General features: G+C 35.1%; 2 protein-coding genes across 2 annotated transcripts; both read right to left on the bottom strand.

Annotated features, from left to right (window-relative positions):
* Positions 1 to 729: 729 nt before the first annotated feature.
* Positions 730 to 17,869, bottom strand: LOC141815974 (stomatal closure-related actin-binding protein 1). Its single transcript, XM_074703828.1, has 13 exons — positions 17,761 to 17,869; positions 17,008 to 17,300; positions 16,711 to 16,839; positions 10,198 to 10,290; positions 9,386 to 9,532; positions 8,684 to 8,752; positions 8,405 to 8,488; positions 6,882 to 7,059; positions 6,367 to 6,483; positions 5,797 to 5,855; positions 1,701 to 1,835; positions 1,142 to 1,291; positions 730 to 1,034 (listed from the first exon to the last, which is right to left on the bottom strand). The coding sequence occupies exons 2-13, from the start codon at positions 17,278 to 17,280 to the stop codon at positions 999 to 1,001; spliced, it is 1,470 nt and encodes a 489-aa protein (XP_074559929.1). The 5' UTR covers positions 17,281 to 17,300; positions 17,761 to 17,869; the 3' UTR covers positions 730 to 998.
* Positions 17,870 to 20,311: 2,442 nt separating this feature from the next.
* On the bottom strand, positions 20,312 to 22,162 carry LOC141815975 (uncharacterized). Its single transcript, XM_074703829.1, has 3 exons — positions 21,940 to 22,162; positions 21,778 to 21,856; positions 20,312 to 21,652 (listed from the first exon to the last, which is right to left on the bottom strand). Exons 1-3 carry the CDS (start codon positions 21,973 to 21,975, stop codon positions 20,574 to 20,576), a joined length of 1,194 nt encoding a protein of 397 aa, XP_074559930.1. The 5' UTR covers positions 21,976 to 22,162; the 3' UTR covers positions 20,312 to 20,573.
* Positions 22,163 to 22,512: the final 350 nt, after the last annotated feature.

Genomic DNA, 22,512 nt, shown 5'->3' on the forward strand with positions numbered 1-22,512 from the left:
GATTCAACGTGGAGGTAGATTTCCAAAGCATCACCAAACTAAATCAAACCAAATTCTCACTCTAACATCTCTAAGTTTAGTAGCTTGACCCATCAAACACCTAATTGTTCAACCTCATCGACGTGGTTAATTGATCGATCCATACTACTACTCCCTTTTACATTTGATGGAACATAAAGTCTCACAAACATCAACATTTTAACAACTATACAAAAAGTTGGCAGGTGCTAGATTTTAACATGAATTACTACAAACATTATACCAGATGATTTGAAAAGGTTATGCTATAAATCTATGACCCTTAAAAATGTGATATAATTCGCAACTTTGCTGTTGAACTCTGTCAACTTCACATTCAGGAGTTCAGTACAAAGAATTTAGCAGTAGCATATCGAAAACAGGCTACAAATGGATCAAGTTTTTCAGATCTTGGTGGGTTTTGTAGGTGACTCCAACTGAAATTCCATACCAGTGAAATGTTGTTCCTTGATCTTCATATTGGTGTACCATTCAGTAAGTAGCCTAGAGGTCATTGTGCTACCTGTACATTATGACAACTCGACAAAATGTAAAGTAAATTTTCTACTTAACAAAATTGATTTATGTGCACATTACCAAATTTATGGCCTAGTGGGTTTATCATTAACTTTTAATGTATATTGCAACAAACACAAGTCAATCTTCAATCGATCTGATATAATACTCTTCATGCTAAAGGGTGGGAAAAAATTACACACGAAAAATATAAGTTTTGATACAAAAGAGATTTATCAAGAAAGGTAGAGACAAAAAACACCCCATCAAAAATAAAAGGAAAACCAAACGGTAACATGTATCTATCAAAGCTGCCTCAACGATTTAACAGATCAAAACATATAAAAAGAAGAAAAAATGATGATAAATGCCGCAAAGTACTTCAGCAACTATCCATAAACAAGTAACACCTGAAAAGCCTCAACCTGGTTACATTAGTGTAGAAGGGAACATGATCATGTTCCTCACGAAGACCGATTTTCTGGTCCAGCAAGCACGATCTGGTCAAAAGGATCAAACAAAATTTAACATGATCCAAGCTTCAAGGTCAGAAAAATGCAAAGTACATAAATGCATTCCCATGTTAAAAAGAAACATTGAATCTTACATTACAGTCGAAAGCAAATCTTCGGGCAAGCATGATGGCAGCATTCCTTTCTCTCTCAAATTCAAATGCTAATGTGAAAGTAAGTCCTTTTCGAGCTTGCCAGAGAAGTGCTCGAGCAGAAGCATTACCTCCACCTCTAACTCCACAGAGCTGGAAAAAGGCAGCAACATTAATCTTACATGAGTTATGGGCTGATGAAAGGGTTTGCTAATAATTTAAATATGGAAAATATTACTGGTTTAAGGATTTTGAGTTGGCTATTATGTGAATTTATGAGTTAATGGATTAGTTGCCTTAATTAGGAAGGTGATTATTCCTAGTAAGTAAAACAAACTTCCTCCTTAAGAATTGCAAGCTAAGAGAGGAATTTATAAGGCTTAATGGAATTGTAATTAGCTTAAACTTAAGCACTGTGAGCTAAGGATTTGGTTTATTTAAGAAATAGTTCTCTGGTTTCAGCACCACAGGTACATCAAGGCCATAAAAATGAAGCCAGATTATGTGAAGTTTAGGTGTACTATTAGGGTCAAATGTATCATAATGAGAATAATGTGGTTACCAGCATTGAAGAAGAATATGATTCTTTAGCCATGGTAGACTTTCCTTTACGAAGTTTAATTTTCATCTTCCCCACATGAAGCACATGAGCAGATTTTGTGTGATAATCACGTCCATTCATTTGCATGATAATTACCTAAAGAGGAAAAAAAAGTAATAACAGTGTAAGAATCCCACATAACAGAACCAAGAACAAGCTGAGAAACTAGAAAAAAGTAAGACATCTCTATTTTACAAAATATAAACAGCAAATTCCCAAAGGGCACACAAAGTTTAGAATGTCCAAAAGGCGCACCTAACTTTTGTTTTTCCTAAAGAGCGCACTTGATTCCCATTTTACCACTATCAACAATTGATTTTTTCTCTTCTTTTGCCTCTCTCCTTTGCATGCAACATCTTTCTTCTCTTCTTTTTTTTCTTAAATTAAATTAAACTTTAATAGATAATCCTCTAAATTTATTTATTTTTATTTTTATTTTTATTTTTAAAACTTTAATAAAAAATTCAAAAAAATATAAAAAAGTTAATAAAACATTAAAAATATTTTTTTTAATATCTTCTATTTTTTAATATCTAATTATAAAAGAATAAAAAAATTAAAAATATTAATAAGAGCTGATTTTATTAATAAAAATAATAAATAAATAAATAATCACTTTGATACTAGTTTTTAACAATTAGCACCACAGCTTAAATACAACATCGTTATGGTACTGATCTTCTGAAACCAATTTATAGTGGTGCTGGTCTTCAGAAACTAGCATCACAGTGGTGATGGTCTTTTCACACACTATGGTATTAGTTTTTGAAGATCAGTACATTGTGGTGTTGGTCTTCGGAAATCAACACTATAGTGTTCTGAAAGTTTCAAATCGTTTTGAGCATTGTTGAAAAGGCTTTAAAACAGTAAACGAGGACTTATTTGGACTCAAATTCACCTAATAAACTTATAGGAGTTGTGATAAATTTGATTGGAGCTCTCTAAGTCCATCAATGGGTTTTGACCGAAATCATTGATGGACCTAGACTATTGGATTTTTGAAATTTTACAATAAGATGGAAATGTAAAATGTGTAGAATGTAGATATGGTAAGAAATCCTAGTCCTGAGTCTCTTACACGAAGTTATAAGCCCGTGCCAATTGATACAAAGTCTGAAACTTTCTAAACCTTTTAAGTAATGCTAGAAATCCTTTACGATAATAACGGAGGACACATTTAGACTCCTAGGCTCTGTAAAAATCTACATGAGTTAGAATGAACTCGATTAGAGCTCTCTAAGTCCATAAATGGATTTTGATCGAAACTCATTGATGGACCTAAAACTTGGATTTTTTGAAAACTTGTAATGATATGAGAGAGATTAGTGTGAAAAAGGCATATATGGTGTCTAATCTTGGTCCTAAGACATGTAAGCAAAGTTACGGTCGCATGCTAACTAACACAGACTGTGGTGCTGGTTTCTGAAGATCAGCACCACAATGGTGTTAGTCTTCTGAAACCAGCACCACAGTGTTAGTTCTTCTTACACACTATGGTGCTGGTTTCCAAAGATGAGCACCACTGCGGTGTTGGTCTTCGGAAACCAACACCATAGCGTTTTGAAAGTTTCAAACCGTTTCGAGCATTGTTAGAAAAGCTTTAAAATAGTAAACGAGGACTTATTTGGACTCAGATTTACTTAATACACCTACAAGTGTTGGAATGAGTCTGATCGGAGCTCTCTAAGTCCATCAATGGATTTTGATCGAAATTCATTGATAGACCTAGGAGATTCGGATTTTTGAAAACTTACAATGAGATGAAAGATGTGAGTGTGTAGAAGGGAGATATGGTGAGAAATCATGGTCCTAAGTCTCTTACGTGAAGTTATAGACCTGTATCAATTGGCACAAAGTCTGAAACTTTTTAAACCTTTTGAGAAATATTGAAAATCCTTTATGATGATAATGGAGGACACCCTTCGAGTGTGTAGAAAAGAGATATGGTGAGAAATCCTAATTCTGATTCTCCTATATGAAGTGATAGATCCATGCCAATTGGCATAAAGTCTGAAACTTTTTAAACCTTTTTAACAATGCTGGGAATCCTTTACGATAATAACAAAATGCATCTTTAGACTCCTAGGCACTGCAGAAACTACAGAAGTTGAAATAGGTCTGATCAGAGCTCTCTAAATCCATCAATGAGTTTTGGTTGTATTTAGATTTCTGAAATTTTACTATGAGATAGAAGTGTGAGTGTATAGGAGGTATATATGTTGTCCATGTCTAATTTTGATATCTCTACAATAAGTTATATGTATGTACTAAATGTCTGCTTCAGAAGGTCATAATTTTTGATTTGGGTATCAAAACGGGACGGTTTACGTACTAAATCGAAGCTTGTTTAGAGATCTACATTTATTACTGGTGGAACTCATAATGACCCATGTTTCGAGCCCACAAAACATCATTGAAGGTCTTTTCGGAGGTTCAAAAGAAATTATCTTTTTTTATTAATTTTTGCTGATAACTTATAGGAATGTCAGAACCAGTTATAGACATCATAAATACTTTCACTGCACTATCCTCTTCCATTTCATGGCAAATTTTTAGAAATTTAAAACCCCTAGGCCCATCAATGGGTTTTGACCAAAACGCATTGATGTACCTAGAGAACTCCAATCAAATCCATTCTAAGTGCTATAGTTTTCTAAAGTTCCCCAAAATCTATATGTGCCCAGAGACATTAATTTGAAGTCATTAACAAAAATGATCAGAAGATTTTCAAAATTTTAGACTTTAAGGCAATTGACATATACACATAACTTATCATAGGGATGTTAGAACTAGGAATGAACACTATATATAACTTCACTGTTAGCTTCTTTCATTACATGCCAACTTTTTAAAAATCCAAATCTCTTAGGTTCATCAATGGGTTTCGGTCAAAATGAACCTAAAGAACTCCGATCGGACCTATTTCAACTTCTGTGGATTTATTAGGTGAACTTGAGTCTGCAAACCCTCGTTTAATATTACTAAGCCCTCCTAACGGTGCTCAAAATGATTTAAAATTTTCAAAAGATTGTGGTGCTGATTTCCAAAGACCAATACCACAGTGGTGCTGATCTTTAGAAACCAACACTATAGTATATGAGAAGAACCAACACCGTGGTGTTGGTTTCTGAAGACTAGTATTGTTGTGATGCTGTATTTAAGTTGTGGTACTGGTTTTTAAAAATCAATATCAAAGTGATTTTTTATTTTTAATAAAATCGGCTCTCATTATTAATTTTATTTTTATTTTTTATTCTTTCATAATTAGATATTAAAAATAGAAAAAATATTTTTAATGTTTTATTAACCTTCTTTTATATTTTTTTATTTTTTATTAAAATTTTAAAATTCAAAATAAATAAATTTAGAGGATTATCTATTAAAGTTTAAATTAAAGTTTAATTTAATTTAAAAGGAATGAAAAGAGAGGAAAGATATTACATGCAAAGGGAGAGAAAAGAGAAGAGAAGAAAGAGGAGAAAAAGTCAGTTGTTGTTGACAGAGAGGTAAAATAGAAATCAAGTGTGTCCTTTTGGAAAAACCAAAGTTAGGTGCGCCTCTTGGCATTCTCAAACTTTAGGTGCGCCTTTTGGGCATTCTCGAACTTTAGGTGCGCCCTTTGGGAATTTACCGAAATATAAATAACTGGATCAAGTTTTACTTCATATGTAACATAATGCAACTATTTAGCTTTATGGGTGCAAAGACCTACAAAGAGGATCAAAGAGAAACAACACAAATATGCAACTAACTAGAAACTATATCAATATGATGAGATTAACTTGTACCAAATATGACAAGATCAACGTAGCAGCAATAAGAAAACAATTAAAACATGTCAAAAAAAAAAAAGTGAAGTCAACACAAATATACAACTAACTAGAAACTATACCAATATGATGAGATCAACTTGTACCAAATATGACAAGATCAAAGTAGCAGCAATAAGAAAACAATTAAAACATGTCAAAAAAAAGTGACGTCAACATTTTATAATAGGTGAGATAGTAGAATATAGTCAATTTATGGAAAATAAAGAGTAATGCTATCATCGTACATTAAATTCTGTGTCAGGCTTTCTTAAAAGATTCTCCACATGATCCGCCAGTCCTGCAGCTGTTCAAAGTTACATAATGAGCCAACTTTAGCATGTTTCACAAGAAAGATATTTCTTTTGCAACATCACTTTTTGAAAGCAGCAATTAATTATCTAAATCAAGCCATGATGAAAGTGACCAATAAATCTATGAAAAATGACATGGTGTGGGAATGGGAAAGTAGTTTCCAGTATTAGCACATTAATTTCATGATCAAGAAAGCACACATTAAAGTCTATCCATCTAGATCCTCGACTATGGAATTCTCTTTTTTTAGGTAAAAAAACTATGAAAGTTAATTAACCACAATGTGTACATGCTAAAAAAATCCCAAAATAAAGGTAATAGCCACAATTACTTGCTTATCCAGAAAAATTCTAGGGCCTATACAATTCATTGTATTGAGCACCATGACTTGAGTACAAAATTTGCATTTGGCAACTCGTAACTGATAAACCATAATTTTTTTTTTACTAAAACACAGTTCCATCATGAGCCATATATGGATATACAAGATAAAATAATCCAACCAGGATCAATGGGACCAGTTGTTGTCAGTGTCATCTTCTGGTCATCCAAAATAATCTCTGCCTGCAACAATCTCCCAACATCATAAGGCTCTGGTGCATACACTGGTTTGGTTGCTCCTGTATATCAATACAAAAATTTTAATCCAGAAAATAGATTGGTACCCATTAACACACATTAGTTACAGAAATAAATTCACAATTGTCACTCTAATAGCCAAAGATGCCTTGAGGTATACAAAGATCTGGAGGGGTGTGTTTTCCAGATAAAAGTTATGGATTTTCAAACCACGACATGCTTCTTGAGATTCGTCGATGCACACCTTACATATTGAGAAAAGAAACCTTAGATTCTTGCATTCATTTACCTTGAAATAAAATTAAAAAGAAAGTTTTTGGAAACTATCTTATTGGAATAGGAAATGCTGAAATGGCATATGCCAACAATGTAACAATCAACCTCACAAAATCAGAATATAAAGGTAGTAGAAAATCCTTGCTCTTACAACTTCACTTACCTAAGATTAATTCCCCGTTTCCTCCTAGTAACATACGGTACCACTGAATATGGTAATTTGAGATACTTGGAGCAGAATCTACTTGAGGTACAATACATAGGCATGATCCCAAACTTTCTGAACCTTCTAGCTGATACATGTCTGATATGTTCTCTTCATCCCTTTTAGCCTTTGCCAACTGAAGAAAAGAAGATGAAAAGCCATGTCTTACAATTGGCAACATATCTCACCTAATGTTATTCAGAAACTCAAATGCATCTACTTCATAAAATTATATATGATAGTGCTCACAAGAAAAAGACTCATTAGCAATTAGGTATATAATATGCAGCTAGAATAATGATATTCTAGAAAACAGAAGTATATACCAACAAGTACCGATTACAAGGAATAGAAAAGAAACTGTGTGGAAGGTAAACACAAATATACAATAAGTACCTATTGCAGGGAATACAAGAACAAACCTGGTGCATGGTGGAGAATGAATATTATCTAAAATCTAAATTCAAAATCACAATATGAAATCTTATTGGTTCTTCCACGGAACAAGAAATATTTATGCAGCAAATACTTGCAAAAAACAAAATAAATGCCCACCATTGTGAAAGAATCTTATCTAAATTAGAAGTCAAAATGTTTGAGTCTAATAGCTCCTTCATCACAGCAAACAATTTTTTTATCAAATATTAAGTACTCTTAACACAAACAAACAAAAAATAATTAATTCAAGGTTTAGCCGTACAAGAGTTTTAGTTTCTAAACAGAATGGTTTTATCAATACCGGAGTTTAGTCTTTGACCCGAATCACATAGTTTTAGTACCATATTTTGCTATGCCGATATGATTTTGGTACTTATTTACTTTCAAATATAAAAGAATATCATTATTTCCATTATTATTTGAGAACAATAAGTTACAAATTCTTGCTTTCAAATAAGTTCCTTTTTCTTATATTGTTCATACGACTTTTGGTACTATATGGTTTTGTTATATTTTCTATAAAAAAAAAGTGAACATATATATATATATATATATAGTTGGTTGAAAATTTCTTGATTATACTGTTTGTATGCTTCTTAGTTTTCTATTATCACACATGACCAAGTGGGGTCTCTCTCCTTCCTCCCTTCTCTAGTAGGTCAGTCTCTCTCTCTCTCTCTCCCACTCCCAATCTCACTCTCTCCCTTGCATCTCTCGCAAGCCAACTTCTCCTTCAGTGCCAGCGTGACATTCTCACCGTGCCATCATCATTGTCATCTATGCCTATGTCAATGTCGTTCTACATCTGGATGCTGGTGTGGAGTGGAAACTCTCAATTGTGCCAATTGACATGACTCAAGATTTTAATCTGTGCATTAATTCTAGTACCAGATCCAACTCGAAAAGAATTATTAGTAATTAAAAAGAGAACAGAAATAATAAAATAAAAATAGCAAAGGATGATAGACATTTAATCCAGTGGAAAAACATTGATTTCATAAGATTAACATTGTTAAGTAAAACAAAATAATAAAAGAAAATACCTCTCTTTTTAGCTGAATACAATTCATAGACTTCTCTGTTAGTTGGACCCTTAAAGCTTGAAGCTCGTGCTCCATGTCCATAACCTACAAAAATTGGCTATCCTCATTAGTGAGATATAACAAAGAGTAAGCAAAGCTATCACGAAATGAACTTAATTGCACAAGCTTAGCAACTCGAATCTCAAGTTCAGAATGGTGCCCAGAAAATTTATTGATCTATGGTACAATGAATTAATCAATCAAAGAAACTTCAAAATTTGTGCAATTGTTAAAATATACTCTGCTGGGTTGATGCAACATTTTGATTCGTCTAGCCTCTTGCACTTCCTTCTTTAACTCTTCCAACTCCTGTTTGTTTGAAAATCAAAGAATAAATAAAGAACGCAACTAAAATCCAAAAAGAACAATTTCTAGTTCAGATAGAAAATTAGCACACTGTCAAATTTCGTCATCCTAATCTATCAACCTGGAAAGATAGAATTCACACTCCCAACTTTTTTTTCTTTGCCTTACAGATGGAAGATGTGAACAGATTTTAAACAAATTTGAAGAGCAATACTTTCCTAGAAGACCTTAAATTTAAGGGTCGCTTAAATTTCTTATAAACCAATCATGTGCACAGCAATAGCTAGACTTGGAACCATAAAAAATTTCCAGCATTTCTGTAAAAGTTAACTCATTTCAAATATTAATACAGACATCGCCCTCAAACTAGCTTATCATATCAGATAAATTTCTTATCACACACCAATAACAAACTAATGCCATTTACCCATGCTCAGTGCAGAAAAAAGTAACTTCCTACGTTGATAGATATTAGAATATGCTGCATTGATAAGATATAATAAAAAGAAAAGAATCTTTGCTAAGATAAAAGAACTATGAGATCATTTGACTAACAGTAAAGCAAATATACAAAAGTAGCAGAGCTGACTCTTAGCTTGGCAGAAAAATAATAATATAAGGAATTTGATATTCTACATGAACTTGCTTGTTTGAACTACTGGTGATCAATTTCTGATCCAGAAAGGCCTTTTCAACTCTCTGCACTGCAGCTCGGGCATTTTCAATTTCAGCATGAGCTAGAGCCCTTTCTTCTTCAACCACTCGTTTGGCATCTTCTGTGGTCTGCAAGAAAAAAAAAGATCTTTCTTTGACTAGTCAAACAAATTCTTCATTCAAACCAAAAGGTAACAGGCATAAAAACACAATAAGATATTAATCTCATGGAGGAATTGGAAACTCTTCTAGTGCCTAGTGCGAGAACTTAAGCCATAAAAAATCATCACCAAACAAGGTCACTACAAGCAAGCCCATGTGGATGAAATCACAGTCCTGACACAAGATCTACAATATCATGTCCTTAGTTTGAATATCTAGACAATTTCATCAAATAGCATCTACTATATTTTCTTGGCAATCTTGATATAATCAGCATATGAAAATTGACCAATTGTTGCATAGTCAAATAGCCTTTAGAGGGGTAAAGAAAGAGAAGAATCCAAAATGCTGAAAATCTAAAGCAGAAGTATGGGGATTAGTGAATCGAAGAGAAGGCTGACAGAAGCAAGTTTATGGAAATGTCAATGTATGAATAAACAAAGTATGGTTATGTAAAATTCTAAAACTCCAAGATAAAATTAAGAAATAGATAACTGTAAAATTCTAAAACTCCAAGACAAAATTAAGAAATAGATAACTAGCATTGTCTGGTATAGGCAAAACTTTTGTTTCTGAAGCACAAATGCCCAATTTTGAAAATATTCCACAGATGCAAAGAGAACTGACATTACCTGCCTAAGGAAGGTAGCTAGCCTTTTCAATTCAGTTTTCTCTTGAATCAACTCCCCTTCTCTTTGAGTCAACTGTACGGCTAGAACTTCCACCTACAAGAAGTGCACAAGCATCCCAAATTCAAAGTTAATACAATGTGACAAACACCATAGCCCTGTTTACATCCTTGAGTCTTTAGTATGGCACAGATGGAAGCCTAGTTGTAGTTTAAGTGATCGAGAAAGGACTAAAGTTCCCACTTCATAATCTGAAAAAATATTAAAATAAACTCCAAACTGAAAATGCCACTAGATTTCTTATAACAAAGAAAACATAAGTTTATGTAAGTCAACATTAACTTGTTAGCATTATACAACCGTAGGGTTACAGCAAGAAACGCTATGTGAACTTCAGAGAAAATAATTTTGTGGGATCTTTCATTAGAATTTTGCAGAATAGCTAATGAATTTCTCTATACAAGTGGATTAGAAATTACACAAAATGACAATACAAGAGAAAAGTCCAAGAATCTCCTAGAAATTTGTCCATATTGTCAATAGATTTCTAGCTGAATGTTTCAAACAATGAAAATATAGGGATGTAAAACTAAAACTTTTATGACATATGATTTGGATAATATATATATTTTATAACAACGACAACAACAATCAAGTTTTATCCCACTAGGTGGAATCTATATGGATCTTTATACACCATTGAGCTCTATCCCTACTATATCATCATTTATATTTAAATAAATTTTATTTTATTTTATTATTGCTAACCAAGTCTTTTTTGGTCTTCCTCTTCATTGTTTGATATGCACATTTGTCATAGTTTCACATCGCCTAAATAGAGTATCTATTGGTCGTCTACATACAAGTTCATACCATCTTAAAAGTGTCTCCCGGAGTTTTCCTCAATAAGTACAATCCCGACTTTCTCTCTAATATTTTTATTTTTTATCTTGTCCATCTTTGTATGTCCGCACATCCACCTTAACATCCTCATCTCTGCAACTCTCATCTTTTGCCATGTGCTCAAGTCATAGTCCAACATTTAACTCCATATAACATAGTTGTTTTGCAAAAAAGAAGACCTAACAAAGAATATAATTTATAGAAGTGAGGAAATCATGCAGGATAAATTTTACTGGTTCACACAGCTCTATCAATACACAACAAAACTAGTTGATGCACGCTAGGAATTTAATGTAAGAGTTTATTTGATTTTTACAAGGAAGTCAGTAAGTTGGTAAATATCTTATTTATGAGTATAAGAAAAGTTTTGGTTGAAGGTTAACTTAATTTGATTTCTTCCCTAGTTTGTAATTTGATTTCTTCCCTAGTTTATAATTTGATTTATGTCCTAGTTTGATTGAGTTCTTTTATTTCTTTATTATTTTTAGTTTACTGTAGTTTTGTTTGGGTTGGCATCTTTGAAAGGACCCCGATTTCCCATTTTAATTAATCTTTTTCCCATGTGAGACCAATTATTTCTCTGTGAGATTGTTTATTCCTCAATATGCACTAAGTAGTACAATAGAAGGAGAGTCTTAGCACAACGGTAAAATTGTTGCCAAGTGACCTAAAGGTCACGGGTTTGAGTATCGGAAACAACCTCTTGCAAAACAGAATAAGACTGCGTACAATAGACCCTTCCCCAAGACATTGCATTGGTCGGAGCTTCATGTACCAGGTTGCCCTTTTATACAATAAGTACTATCAATTATGTGTGCAAGATTTGATCCACACAAATTGTTTATTCCTCGTATCACACCAAGTAGTATCAACCCTCTATTGTGTGGGATTTAATCCGCTTCTGTGTTGCACAAAGTGCCACAGAATTGGATTCTCTATGTTTGGGGAGAATAACACAAAGTAGGAATTTTTATTTTTAAAAAAAAAGATTTGCAAGAGTTAGTTTTGATAGGTTCTTCTCACTAAGAGTAAATCTTTAGAGGAAATTCTAACTTGATAGTTGTTTTGTTTAGGAGTAGGAAAGTTTTGGTAGAAGCTAGTGAATTTGGTCCTAGTTTATAATTTGAGATATTTCATAGTTTGATCAAGTCCTTTTTAGGTACAGGGTTATTTCTTTCCTTAGTTTTTTTGGTGCTTAATTCTAATTTTGATTGGGTGAGGGGCTTTAATGTTAAAATTAGCTCTTAGTGTCAATTCGGATTGAGTTGGACTCGAGTTGGACTCAAGTCAACTCAGATTGTGTGAGACTCGAGTTGGACTCAAGTCACACAAGCCAAATTCGAATTTGATTAAAAGGTTATCATGCATGAGATGCATGATTATTAAAAGGTTGCATGATCTTCCTTAAAAGAAGAGAAAGATTATCATGCATGAGATGCATGATCTTCATTAAAAGAGGAGAAAGATCTTCATGCATGAGATGCATGGGAATTAATAAAGTATTAATTTCGTGGATCACTAAAAGACAAGAAAACCCTTCATCCTTCATATCTCATGGTGGGATATAAAAAGGGGTGAGAGGCTCTTGATGAAGGGGTTGTTGGATGCTCTTACTCTTGCTCTTCTTCTCTTCTTCTTCTCTTGGCCGAACCTCTCTTGTGGCTAGCACCACAGTTTGGTTCTTCTCCATATCAGTGTTCGTGTGGATACCGTGGAGGCGCGAACACACTGATCGTGCTGAGATCAGACGACCTTTAAGGCAAAGAGTTGCTGTCGGGATTGCGAAGGGCACGCATCGAAGGTAAACTCGATTCTAGTAGGTAGAATCGTCAAACGAGTATGTTTTTCGCATGGATCTTCTGGAGGGATCCTGTTTTCCGCTGCGTTATATGCGGTTTAATCGGTTTTTCGCGCATATAAATCCCTACATTTAAAAGGGCCCTAATTCCCCCATTTTAATTAATCTTTTGCCTAACAACATTCTTCTTTGTGAGTTTTGTTCTCTTTATGGGATAAATTATTTCTTTGTGTAAGATTGTTTCTCCCTTTGCCTCACCAAATGGTATTACATATATGTATGAATTTTGATCCACTTTGGTGCTACACCACTAGTATATTTAAACAAAAAGAAAAAAATCATAAGAAGTCAATAAATAGATCAATATATCCACCTTGCTAGAAGACTGCCACTTAGTTCCTTCTTGATAATGATATAATTGAGAGTGTTGGGCTACAAATTTGTATGCTGATCCAAAATTATCAATGACTAAAACATAGTGTTTACTTTCGGATCACAGAAGTAGGAGGGAAAAGGAAGAAATTTATTATTAGTTTTTATTGTTTTCTTGGAAGTAACGAAAAGAACTTTATTTTAGCCAAAATGGAGGGAAATGGATATAAAAATCTAATGAACAAGAATAAGAAATATTATTTCTTTCCCTTCAATTATGTCTAAATCAACAAATATGAAAATGTAAGATCAGATATTTTATATTCTTTTTATCTTATTTTCCCTTCACTAAACTATTTCATATCCCCCTCATCTCTCTCTCGCCCTCTCCCCCTCTCCCATAAATCTATCAATTGAGGTATTCCTCCCAAGCGGTTCAGGCTCCTTTTTGGAAGACTAATTGAACCAATGAAAGAATAATTATTAGAAGTCAATATAGAATACTACCAGTGTCTAACAACGATAACCAAGTCTTTATCCCACTAAGTGGGTCGACTATCTAAATCCTCTTATGCATTAGGCTCAATCCTTTACTATATCCTTATCTATATTTAAATGAATTTTATCTTATTTTATTGCTAATCAAGTCTTCTTTGATCTCCTCCTTCTTCCTCAAGTAATGTATGTATTTATCATTATCTCACATCATCTAATTAGAGCATTTACTTGTCACCTAAGTACACATCTATATCATCTTAAATGCGTCTGTCGGAGTTTTCCTTCAATAAAGGCAATCCCGACTTTTTCTCAAATGTTCTTATTATCTTTCCATCTTCATATGTCTGGACATCCACTTTAACATTTCCTTTAATATACTCATCTCTTCACATCCACACGATATCCAAGTTCTTATAGAGATGTAGTAACCCTTACCAAGACATTGCAGTCAGACCCTGCAACACGTTCCTTCCAAAGCAGGGATTGAAATCTCGTGCCGTATCGGGCGATACGCACGAAAATTTTCGTTCCGCACCCACACCGGCACCGGCACCGGCACACCGTCGGCACAGCAATTCCGGCCGGAGAACGGCGTCACCCGAGCTCGACGACGCTTCGGAGGCGTCGCACGGCCTCGGCGACGCCTCCGGGGTGTCGCGAGGCCTCGGCGACGCCGTCGGAGGCCTCGCCCTGGGCCGGCGACGCTGCCGGAGGCCCCGCCCCGGGTTGGCGACGCCGCCGGAGGCCCCGCCCCGGGCCGGCAACGCCGCCGGAGGCGCTGCCCGAGGCCAGCGACGCTCCGCACGGCGTCGCGATCGCGCGGCGCTGCTTCGTCATTTTTTTGTTTTTTTTTGTATTTAAAAACTTAGGGTTTAATTAGATTTTAATAATCAATTCCTAGCTATAGTTCAAAGTTATAATTCGAGATAATTTAAATAGGCTTTATTAAAACCTATAAAATTATCAAAAAAATTTATTTTTTATGTTTAAATATTTAGATTAAATTTTTTATTTTAATTAATATATTTTATATTTTAAAAATACCGAAACTATACCGGCACGGTACGATACGGTACCGAAACTGTATCGTTTCGGTCCAGGACCGAAACTCTGGCACGGCTCGATATTTTAAACCTTGTTCCAAAGAACAACTTATCATTAGCGCAAAAGTTCATTGGATCTACACATAACATTTGTCTATATTTCAACACTACCTGGCAACCTAACGCAACCCTCTTCCTTTATCCGGGCGTGGTATCAGCTATGGCAGAGTATTCACTATGGGCGAAGTTGAAACTACTAGTGCCCAAGTAAAATAATTACTGTCCATGGATAATTGAGAATTTGTATACTTGTATCATCTACATTCTAAAGAGTCCAATAACCTAATTTTTCTATAGTATTGTCATGCAACTATATGTTATCCAAAATTAGAATTAAGATCGACCAAGTGTGGGCATATAACCATAGCATCCACTCGAAAGCGTGAAAGGTAACTACACTAAAAATAGCATTATCATAGTTCATTTATTCAAAGTCGCTATAGAGTAAAGTCAGTGTCCTTGTTGATAATTAGAGTTCACATTCATATCAATGCAAGAGTACTTGTCTTATTTGAAGACTCACAACTTTTTTAAATGGCATATGCAATTCAACCTTCTTATTAAATTCTATAAAATATGATAAAGAAATAGTGGCATCCAAAGTTGTGACATAAACAACTAAAAATATAGCCTATCCACTAGAAAGCACAAAAAGTAAATGCGCTAAATACTAAATCTATAGAAGAACACAAGGGAGGTTTTCTGATCAGTTTTCTCTTTTGATTCCTTCAACTAATTGCTATATGCCCACATTCAATTTACCAAATCTACTATGAGAATTGTTTATATTGCAGGATGCATGAATTTTGGCTCATAAACGATGAAGATTAAAATTGAATGACAATGCTTAACTTCAGAGGATCAGTGCTAGACTACCACCAAACAAATTAAAAGATCAAGGATACAATTTTGAACACATTTGATTGTGTCCTTACCATAATCCTTCTCTTAACAGGACTAGAAAGTTAACTTAGAAAGGTTTAAGATAACATATCTTACTTCCTTGGATCTTCATTCATGTTGAACATCATTGGCTAACCACTTATGTTCAAATTATTAGCAAATAGGTTAATTTATATATTTCTATTGTTAACATACCCCTTCTTGTGTGGGTGGCAAATGGTTCACTTGATTGTCCCAAACCCAACACGACTTAATTAGATTTTTTTTTGTAACATAAGAAAGATTTTAATTTCTAATCTCTTGCTTTGATAGTATGTTAAAGTTAATTGACTAACCATTTACTTCTAAAGCTCAAGCAGTAGAGAATGAACCAATTTATATTTTTATATTCATAACAAAAACCACACATAGAGAAAGATAGTGGGTTCATAAAACTATTACTACAACTAAACACAGATTGGATGGAATTTTCTTAGAGGTGAATGGCATATTAACTCCATACAAATGATACAGCCTCACATGTTCTTCCAGAATCATATAAGTGATGTATTATCTCACTGCAGAAGAGAACATGCACAAAGTTTCGAATAAATGTTTTTGTGTTTTTGTTATCTCTTTCCTCAAATATAATGAAGTCTTATCTTATTCTTTTTGGGATACCAGGCTAAGATCATTCAAAATTTTCAAAGGCTCCTGCTTTTTCTCATTTACTTACACTTATCAGCATGGATAACAGGAATATCTTGTAAGTAGTGGCTATAATAGTGTCCAAAAACAACATTCCTTCAACTGCATAAGGACATTTCAGTGAAAGCTGATATACAAAAATTCCTACTGCTAAAGTACCCTATGAAAAATCTTCATATTTAGAGAACAGATTTTATAGGCATGTCACACTGACAACATAATTAAATCTTTAAAAGAATTACATAAACTAACCATTGAGATGGCTTCATCAGCATCATCCTTGTTTCGACCTGCCACACGGCCTCTAAGTGAATCCAAAACATCCCTAAGTTTCTTTAGAAGAACATGTCTATCCAAGGAAGCCACTTCTCTCCATTTTGCCTGAATGCCATGCATAATTTCAAATATCAATATTTGTAAAGATACACCAAACATAATGGTACACAACTTAGAAAACTAGAAAATTCAGAAACTATTAAGTCAGCAGATAATCGGGATATTATTCAAAAAACAGTTCGTAGCTGTTACCATCGTTAAAGGGAATAATACCTCATTTGACAACTTGGAAGCTTCGGACAACCCCTGTTCAAATCTCTTTGTCAGGTCCCTCACTGAGAGTCGTTTTTTCTGCTCCAGCAATTCTGATGTTTCCTTTGCAACAATCTCCTTCAGAGAAGGCATTTCAGTACTTTCCTGCTCCATACTTATGCTGTTGTCTCCGATATCGTAAGCTTGGCTAAAAACAAAATTCACATCGGATGAAACCATTTTCATAGCTTCCTTCTGCTTTGGATCCCCAAATTCACCAGCAACCCTCGTCATCAGTGCAAAATTCTCGTGCTCTGCTCTCCAAAATAACGTACAAAGAATACTTAAATACTTCACTTTCTTATTGGCTTCTTAACTTGCAGATTTCCTAGTAACCTAACTCCGTCCCGTGCATCAAAACAAAATATAGTAGAACACAAAAGGTTAACTTTTTCAAAAGTCAAATTCCATTTTGAGAGAAATGAAAGACTAAAAACCCATTGCTCTCCAAAAACCGAAAGCAATCGTCATCGGAAGAAGAAAATAGACCGAACAAATATAATTCAAAAATAACCGACTTCTAATAAAGTCAAAAAGCGAATTTGACACCAAGAAAACTACAAAGGCCACAAGTTACCTGCCTCAACAGAAAAGATTCTCGATCGCTACTAAAACTAACCAAGAAAAATCATCAAATCAAACACGAATTCGCAAGCAAAAGAAGTAACACGCACTTCGCTTCAAAGGGCAACAAAGGAAGGACACAAAACCTACCTCCTCCGCATTAAATTCTATGCTCCTCGCTTGTTGTTGCAGGCTGAGAGGGCGGCGTGAAGCGAAGCGTTCAAACGGAAGTAGGACAAAGGGAAAGGAGAAAGCTTTACTATTTTATACTTCGATTTGATTCAGCGACGCGGACTACGAAGTAGATAAAAGAAGAGGTAGCGAAGTGGAGATGGGGGACTTCCGGGTCGGGTTTTCATTAACGGGTTCAGAAAAATCAGTTGAACGCAGGACGTAGCAGACTCTTCTTATGAGCATCTCGAATACGATCCGGGTCGAATACTGACCCGTTTAAGATTAACGGGTCCAACCAAAGCTGGAGCAAGTTTAATTGGTTCGGTTTTATTTATTTAATATTTTCCTACCCATGCGGGTACTCCTGCTAAGCATGTGCTATGATTGGTAATTGAGGGAACTAATTTGTTTGGTGCAAAAGCGGGGAAGACGTAATGAGAGCGTTTGAGTAAGTTTGAGTAACCTTCTCTATTTTTCTATCTTGGAAAACAATAAAAGACAAATCACTTAATCACTTTGTTTTAGTTCTTCATTCTAAAGTTTCTTTTTTTTTTGACTTTATAAGATATTTTGAGTTGTTAATATTTGAATGTATCTATCTATAATAAAAATTTAAAAATTAAATATTATTGGCATGGAGTATTTTTGTTGCATAAGTTAGGTCCAACCATTTGTGAATAATGATTAAGGGTAAGTTACTCTTATATTTTTATAAATCACATTTAATGATCTGCGATTATTAGTGCTAGATTAAATTAGGCACATCCAAATGTTTTGATTATTACACAAACATAAAGAAATATAAATTAATAGTATGAGTGTTTATGTGCGATAGGTTAGTTGTGTTAAGTAAAAGTTCAATAGAAATAAAAAATCTATAACATTGATAATCTTAGTAAAGTGGTTTGGACATTCGTTCTCACTTGACACCCGTTATAAAAATCCAGTAATTTATGCTTTCAGGAGAGAGAAAAAGAGATAAGCTTTTACAATACTTAAGTATGAAGCATTGACCCTACTTAGATTGACTAGATGGTCTTTTTTATATGTATAATCTAAATATTAAAGTTTCATCCTAATTAATCTTGGCAATGGTACTCCTCCTAATTTACAGATAAATTTGGAATATAACTTATGCATATTTAAAGGTTGATCTTCAGAATATTCGTCCCAATTAGAATTTAAATTTTAATCCTCTAAGTATTTTACTACTACACCACGGAGAATATATGGTGACTAAATAAAAGGGAGAATATAGGGTGACTAAATAATTTAATTTGATTAAAAATGAAAGGGAGAATATATGGTGTCCCCAAATATAAATTCACCAAAGTTAACAAGGGTTAGTAGCATATGTGTTCGTGTGTGATTGAGTTATAATTGTAACAAAAATAATAAATATAAATAAGATTGTGCTAATGCATCTACATGATGTGGTTTAGAGATCTCACTCCTATTTTATGACTTATTAATGCATTTGGTGTGACCTATTTTATGACTGCATTTGGTGTGACCCCCCCATGCAAATCTACTAATATATCACCCCCTCAATTTAATAAGAGACAATAAGGTAAGTTTCTACACACTCTAAAAAGGGCAATTTACAATAAGCTCTTCTCTATCAAATATAATGAAATATTAAGTTAAAATGAAAGAAAATCCTAAAAGCTTAAGTTGAAGCCTTCAATTTTGATCTAAGCCCTTGTAGACTTTTGAATAGTTGTTGATAGAAGATTAGAAAGTATTTTCGAGCAGCCTCTAATAACATAATCTCTCCAAGAGCTTATATAATATCAACTTCAATGACTCTATTCTAATTGCCTAGAAAATACCTTCACTTGACTAGAAAACCAGATGTAACCATTGAAAGTAAATAACTATATCATTGATCGACTAAATTTCATCTCAAATTAGCTTCTCAAGCCTCCAGATAACTAAAATCACATCTAATTGATAGTTACTTGAACACAACCATGTTATTCACTCTACACTTGCATTCCCTAATTGATTGACATGCTTTACTTGACTAAACATTGGATGCTTTCACCTTTATATGGCTTACAACCATCAGAAACCTACAACCTACACATTGGCCAAAATAGAGCTAGTAGGCAAAGTATGACTTAATACATATAGTCCAAGTCACTAGTTAACCTACCCATACCTAGCTATTCCATCATCCTTTCAAGCTACAAACTTTATTCTCATATTCTTGTCTTGCTTCTCGATATCTATATGCTTACTTCATGTAGTTCCATTGTCGAGAAAAGGTCTTCCAATGTATACAATCCTAGGTCCTTTAACCTTGAATACACATCCACAACCAAAGCCCTTGAAATATATACACACTCCCAGCTAATGATTTCCCCTCTAATGCTTAATTGTTGAGTAATTGGAAGGGGTGAGTAGCGATTGCACATGCAAACTATCATTTCATTGTTTTCTAATGCTAGTGAAAGAAAGAATTCTAATCTTTCCTTCTAATTTATGCACAAGAAACACTGCCAAAGAGACATTCAGAATGATCTGACACAATGGAAAAACTTAGCTTTCAACTATTACATAGTCTTTCAAACTTATAAGCAGTACTGAATATGTATTGTTCGGAACTGTCTTAGAGCCACAAGGTGAATTGAGAACCCTATGTATACTGCTCACAGCTGCAGAAAGCATCAACCAGATGTATATCTAAGGAATTAAACCCAAATCCAACCAAAAAAGAGAACGACAGAACTGATGAAGATAACAGAGGCAGCTACATGTACACACCAAACTCACTTTTGCTTCCTTCACATGACTGAGCAGCTGTTAGGATTCTCATCGCTGAACATGGAGTATGGCACCTCGTGGGGGTACGGCTGAGGCACATAGACTGGCCGGCCATAGCCATAGCCCAGCTGCGCCGATGAGAAAGCCGGCCGTTCTGCCCCACTCATCATCATCCTCTGTTGCTGCTGCTGCTGTTGCATTAGTGCTTGCAAATACTGTTGCTGCTGGTAGGGGTTTCCACCTGCCATCATCATCATCTCCGGCGGCATCATTCCGGGCTGGAAGTAGTCCGGTGGCATGCTACTCGCCGGAAAACCCTTATTGTTGTTCCCATCAACATGTTTGTTAGCTCCATGGGATGAAGGGTAGCCATGGTTACCCTGATTTCCACCCTTGGCGCTCTTGTTGCTTCCTCCTCCGTTCTTATTCTCATGAGTTCCATGGCCTTTTTTCTTGCCGCCACTGGCTTGATTTTGCTTTCCGTCACCACCATTTTTGCCCCTCATAGCCTTATTGATCACTTGAACTAGATTGGCTCCCTTGCCACCACCACCACCACCACCTTTCTTATGACTTGCTGTGTTGTTCCCCTTCCCATTAAACTGGTTAAAGTTCTTCAGGTTGGGGTTCATCATCTTAGGGCCACCAAGCATGCCATCGCCGCCAAACTCATCGTGCATGTCGTCTAAGTCCTCGTCGTCAAACTCCTCACCATCATCGTCATCGTCGCTGTAGTCGCTCCCATCATCCATCTCTTCCTTGGAAGGCAGATTGAACTTAACCTTCCTGTTGTCGTCCTTCTTGAAAGGCAACTTGAGGTCGGGAAATTTCAGATCTTTAAACCCTTTCCCCAGCTCCTGAGTCTGCTTCTGTGACTTCTGCTCCTTGATACCACCGCCACCGCTCTTTTGCTGTCCTTTGGCATGGCCAAGCTTGAGCTCCTGAAGCATATTGGTAAGTTTCTGCTGGCCTCCCTTTGCAGGCCAAAGCTCAGCGTGTTTGCCAGCCTTGTTAAGCTTCCTGATGAGGGTGGCTGGATCCGCAGTCCCAGTAACTGTAACCTTCCTCTTCTCTTCATCTATTGTCACTTCGTACACCCCTGAACACCCAAAATCAACTCTAATTTTTCAAAAAAAAATAAAATTTCTTCTTTGTAAATATAACTTTAAAAAAACAAAATCAAAGATCCAAATTAAGGAATAGTAGCGTGGGAGGTGCACCTACCCTCCGTCCTAAGAAGCACTCTTCTTACTTTTTTCTGGCAGCCATCGCAGCAGATATTATTCACCTTCAGAACACAAGCCTACAAATCCAACATGAAAGCCAAGAAGGGTATTCATTTTCCTAGGGTTTGAGTTCAGAGCAAGCAAACGAAGCAGCACGTACCTGGATCTTTAGGAACTTGTTGGCTTCTTTACTCATTCTCTCAGCTGCAGGGAGACCGAGAAACTTACTCACCAGACGCTGGAGAGATCCGAAAGGCTGAACAAAAGCATGAGCAAAAAAAAAAAAAAGAAACAATAAGCTGGAAAAAAAAGTGAGCAGAGATATTTAGTCTGAGCAGCTAGAGAGTGAGTGAAGCTGCTCCGTGATGTTTTGCTTGGTTGCAAGTAAGGTGGCAGTGGCAAGGACCCATTTCTTTTGCTTTTCCTATTTTCAGCTCTGTTTCAAACTGTTCTACGAGGCTAACTTTAACTTTGTACTGTTCTTTCGAAATTTTGTGGTCCCCGACCGGCTCCTGCCAGACTGAAACCATGATGGTAGTGCCTTTGCCTCAATGATGTAAATTTATGAATCCCTGACATGTCAAGCAAAATCTTTGATTCTGAATTCACCAAAGCATATTCTTTTGGTTAACGTCCCAGAACATAAGCTATTTAATTACCGTGTTCTTTGTTATTATCATTATCGCCTTTATTATTATATTCTCAATATATATATATATATATATATATATAT

Source organism: Curcuma longa, unplaced genomic scaffold (genome assembly GCF_044706935.1).
Source record: "Curcuma longa cultivar G26 ecotype Majalengka, Jawa Barat unplaced genomic scaffold, ITB_CL_G26_1.1 contig_13077, whole genome shotgun sequence".
In the NCBI taxonomy this organism is placed as follows: domain Eukaryota; kingdom Viridiplantae; phylum Streptophyta; class Magnoliopsida; order Zingiberales; family Zingiberaceae; genus Curcuma; species Curcuma longa.

Excerpts from the sequence above, each read along its gene's own strand:
- LOC141815974 (XM_074703828.1), bottom strand. The coding sequence starts at position 17,280 with ATGACGAGGGTTGCTGGTGAATTTGGGGATCCAAAGCAGAAGGAAGCT. Across the intron at positions 16,840-17,007 it reads CTTCCAAGTTGTCAAATGAG|GCAAAATGGAGAGAAGTGGC; the intron begins GTATTATTCCCT and ends CATGGCATTCAG. Across the intron at positions 8,489-8,683 it reads TGTTGCATCAACCCAGCAGA|GTTATGGACATGGAGCACGA; the intron begins GTATATTTTAAC and ends CAATTTTTGTAG.
- LOC141815975 (XM_074703829.1), bottom strand. The coding sequence starts at position 21,975 with ATGAGTAAAGAAGCCAACAAGTTCCTAAAGATCCAG. Across the intron at positions 21,857-21,939 it reads ACAAGTTCCTAAAGATCCAG|GCTTGTGTTCTGAAGGTGAA; the intron begins GTACGTGCTGCT and ends TTGGATTTGTAG. Across the intron at positions 21,653-21,777 it reads AGTGCTTCTTAGGACGGAGG|GGGTGTACGAAGTGACAATA; the intron begins GTAGGTGCACCT and ends TTGGGTGTTCAG.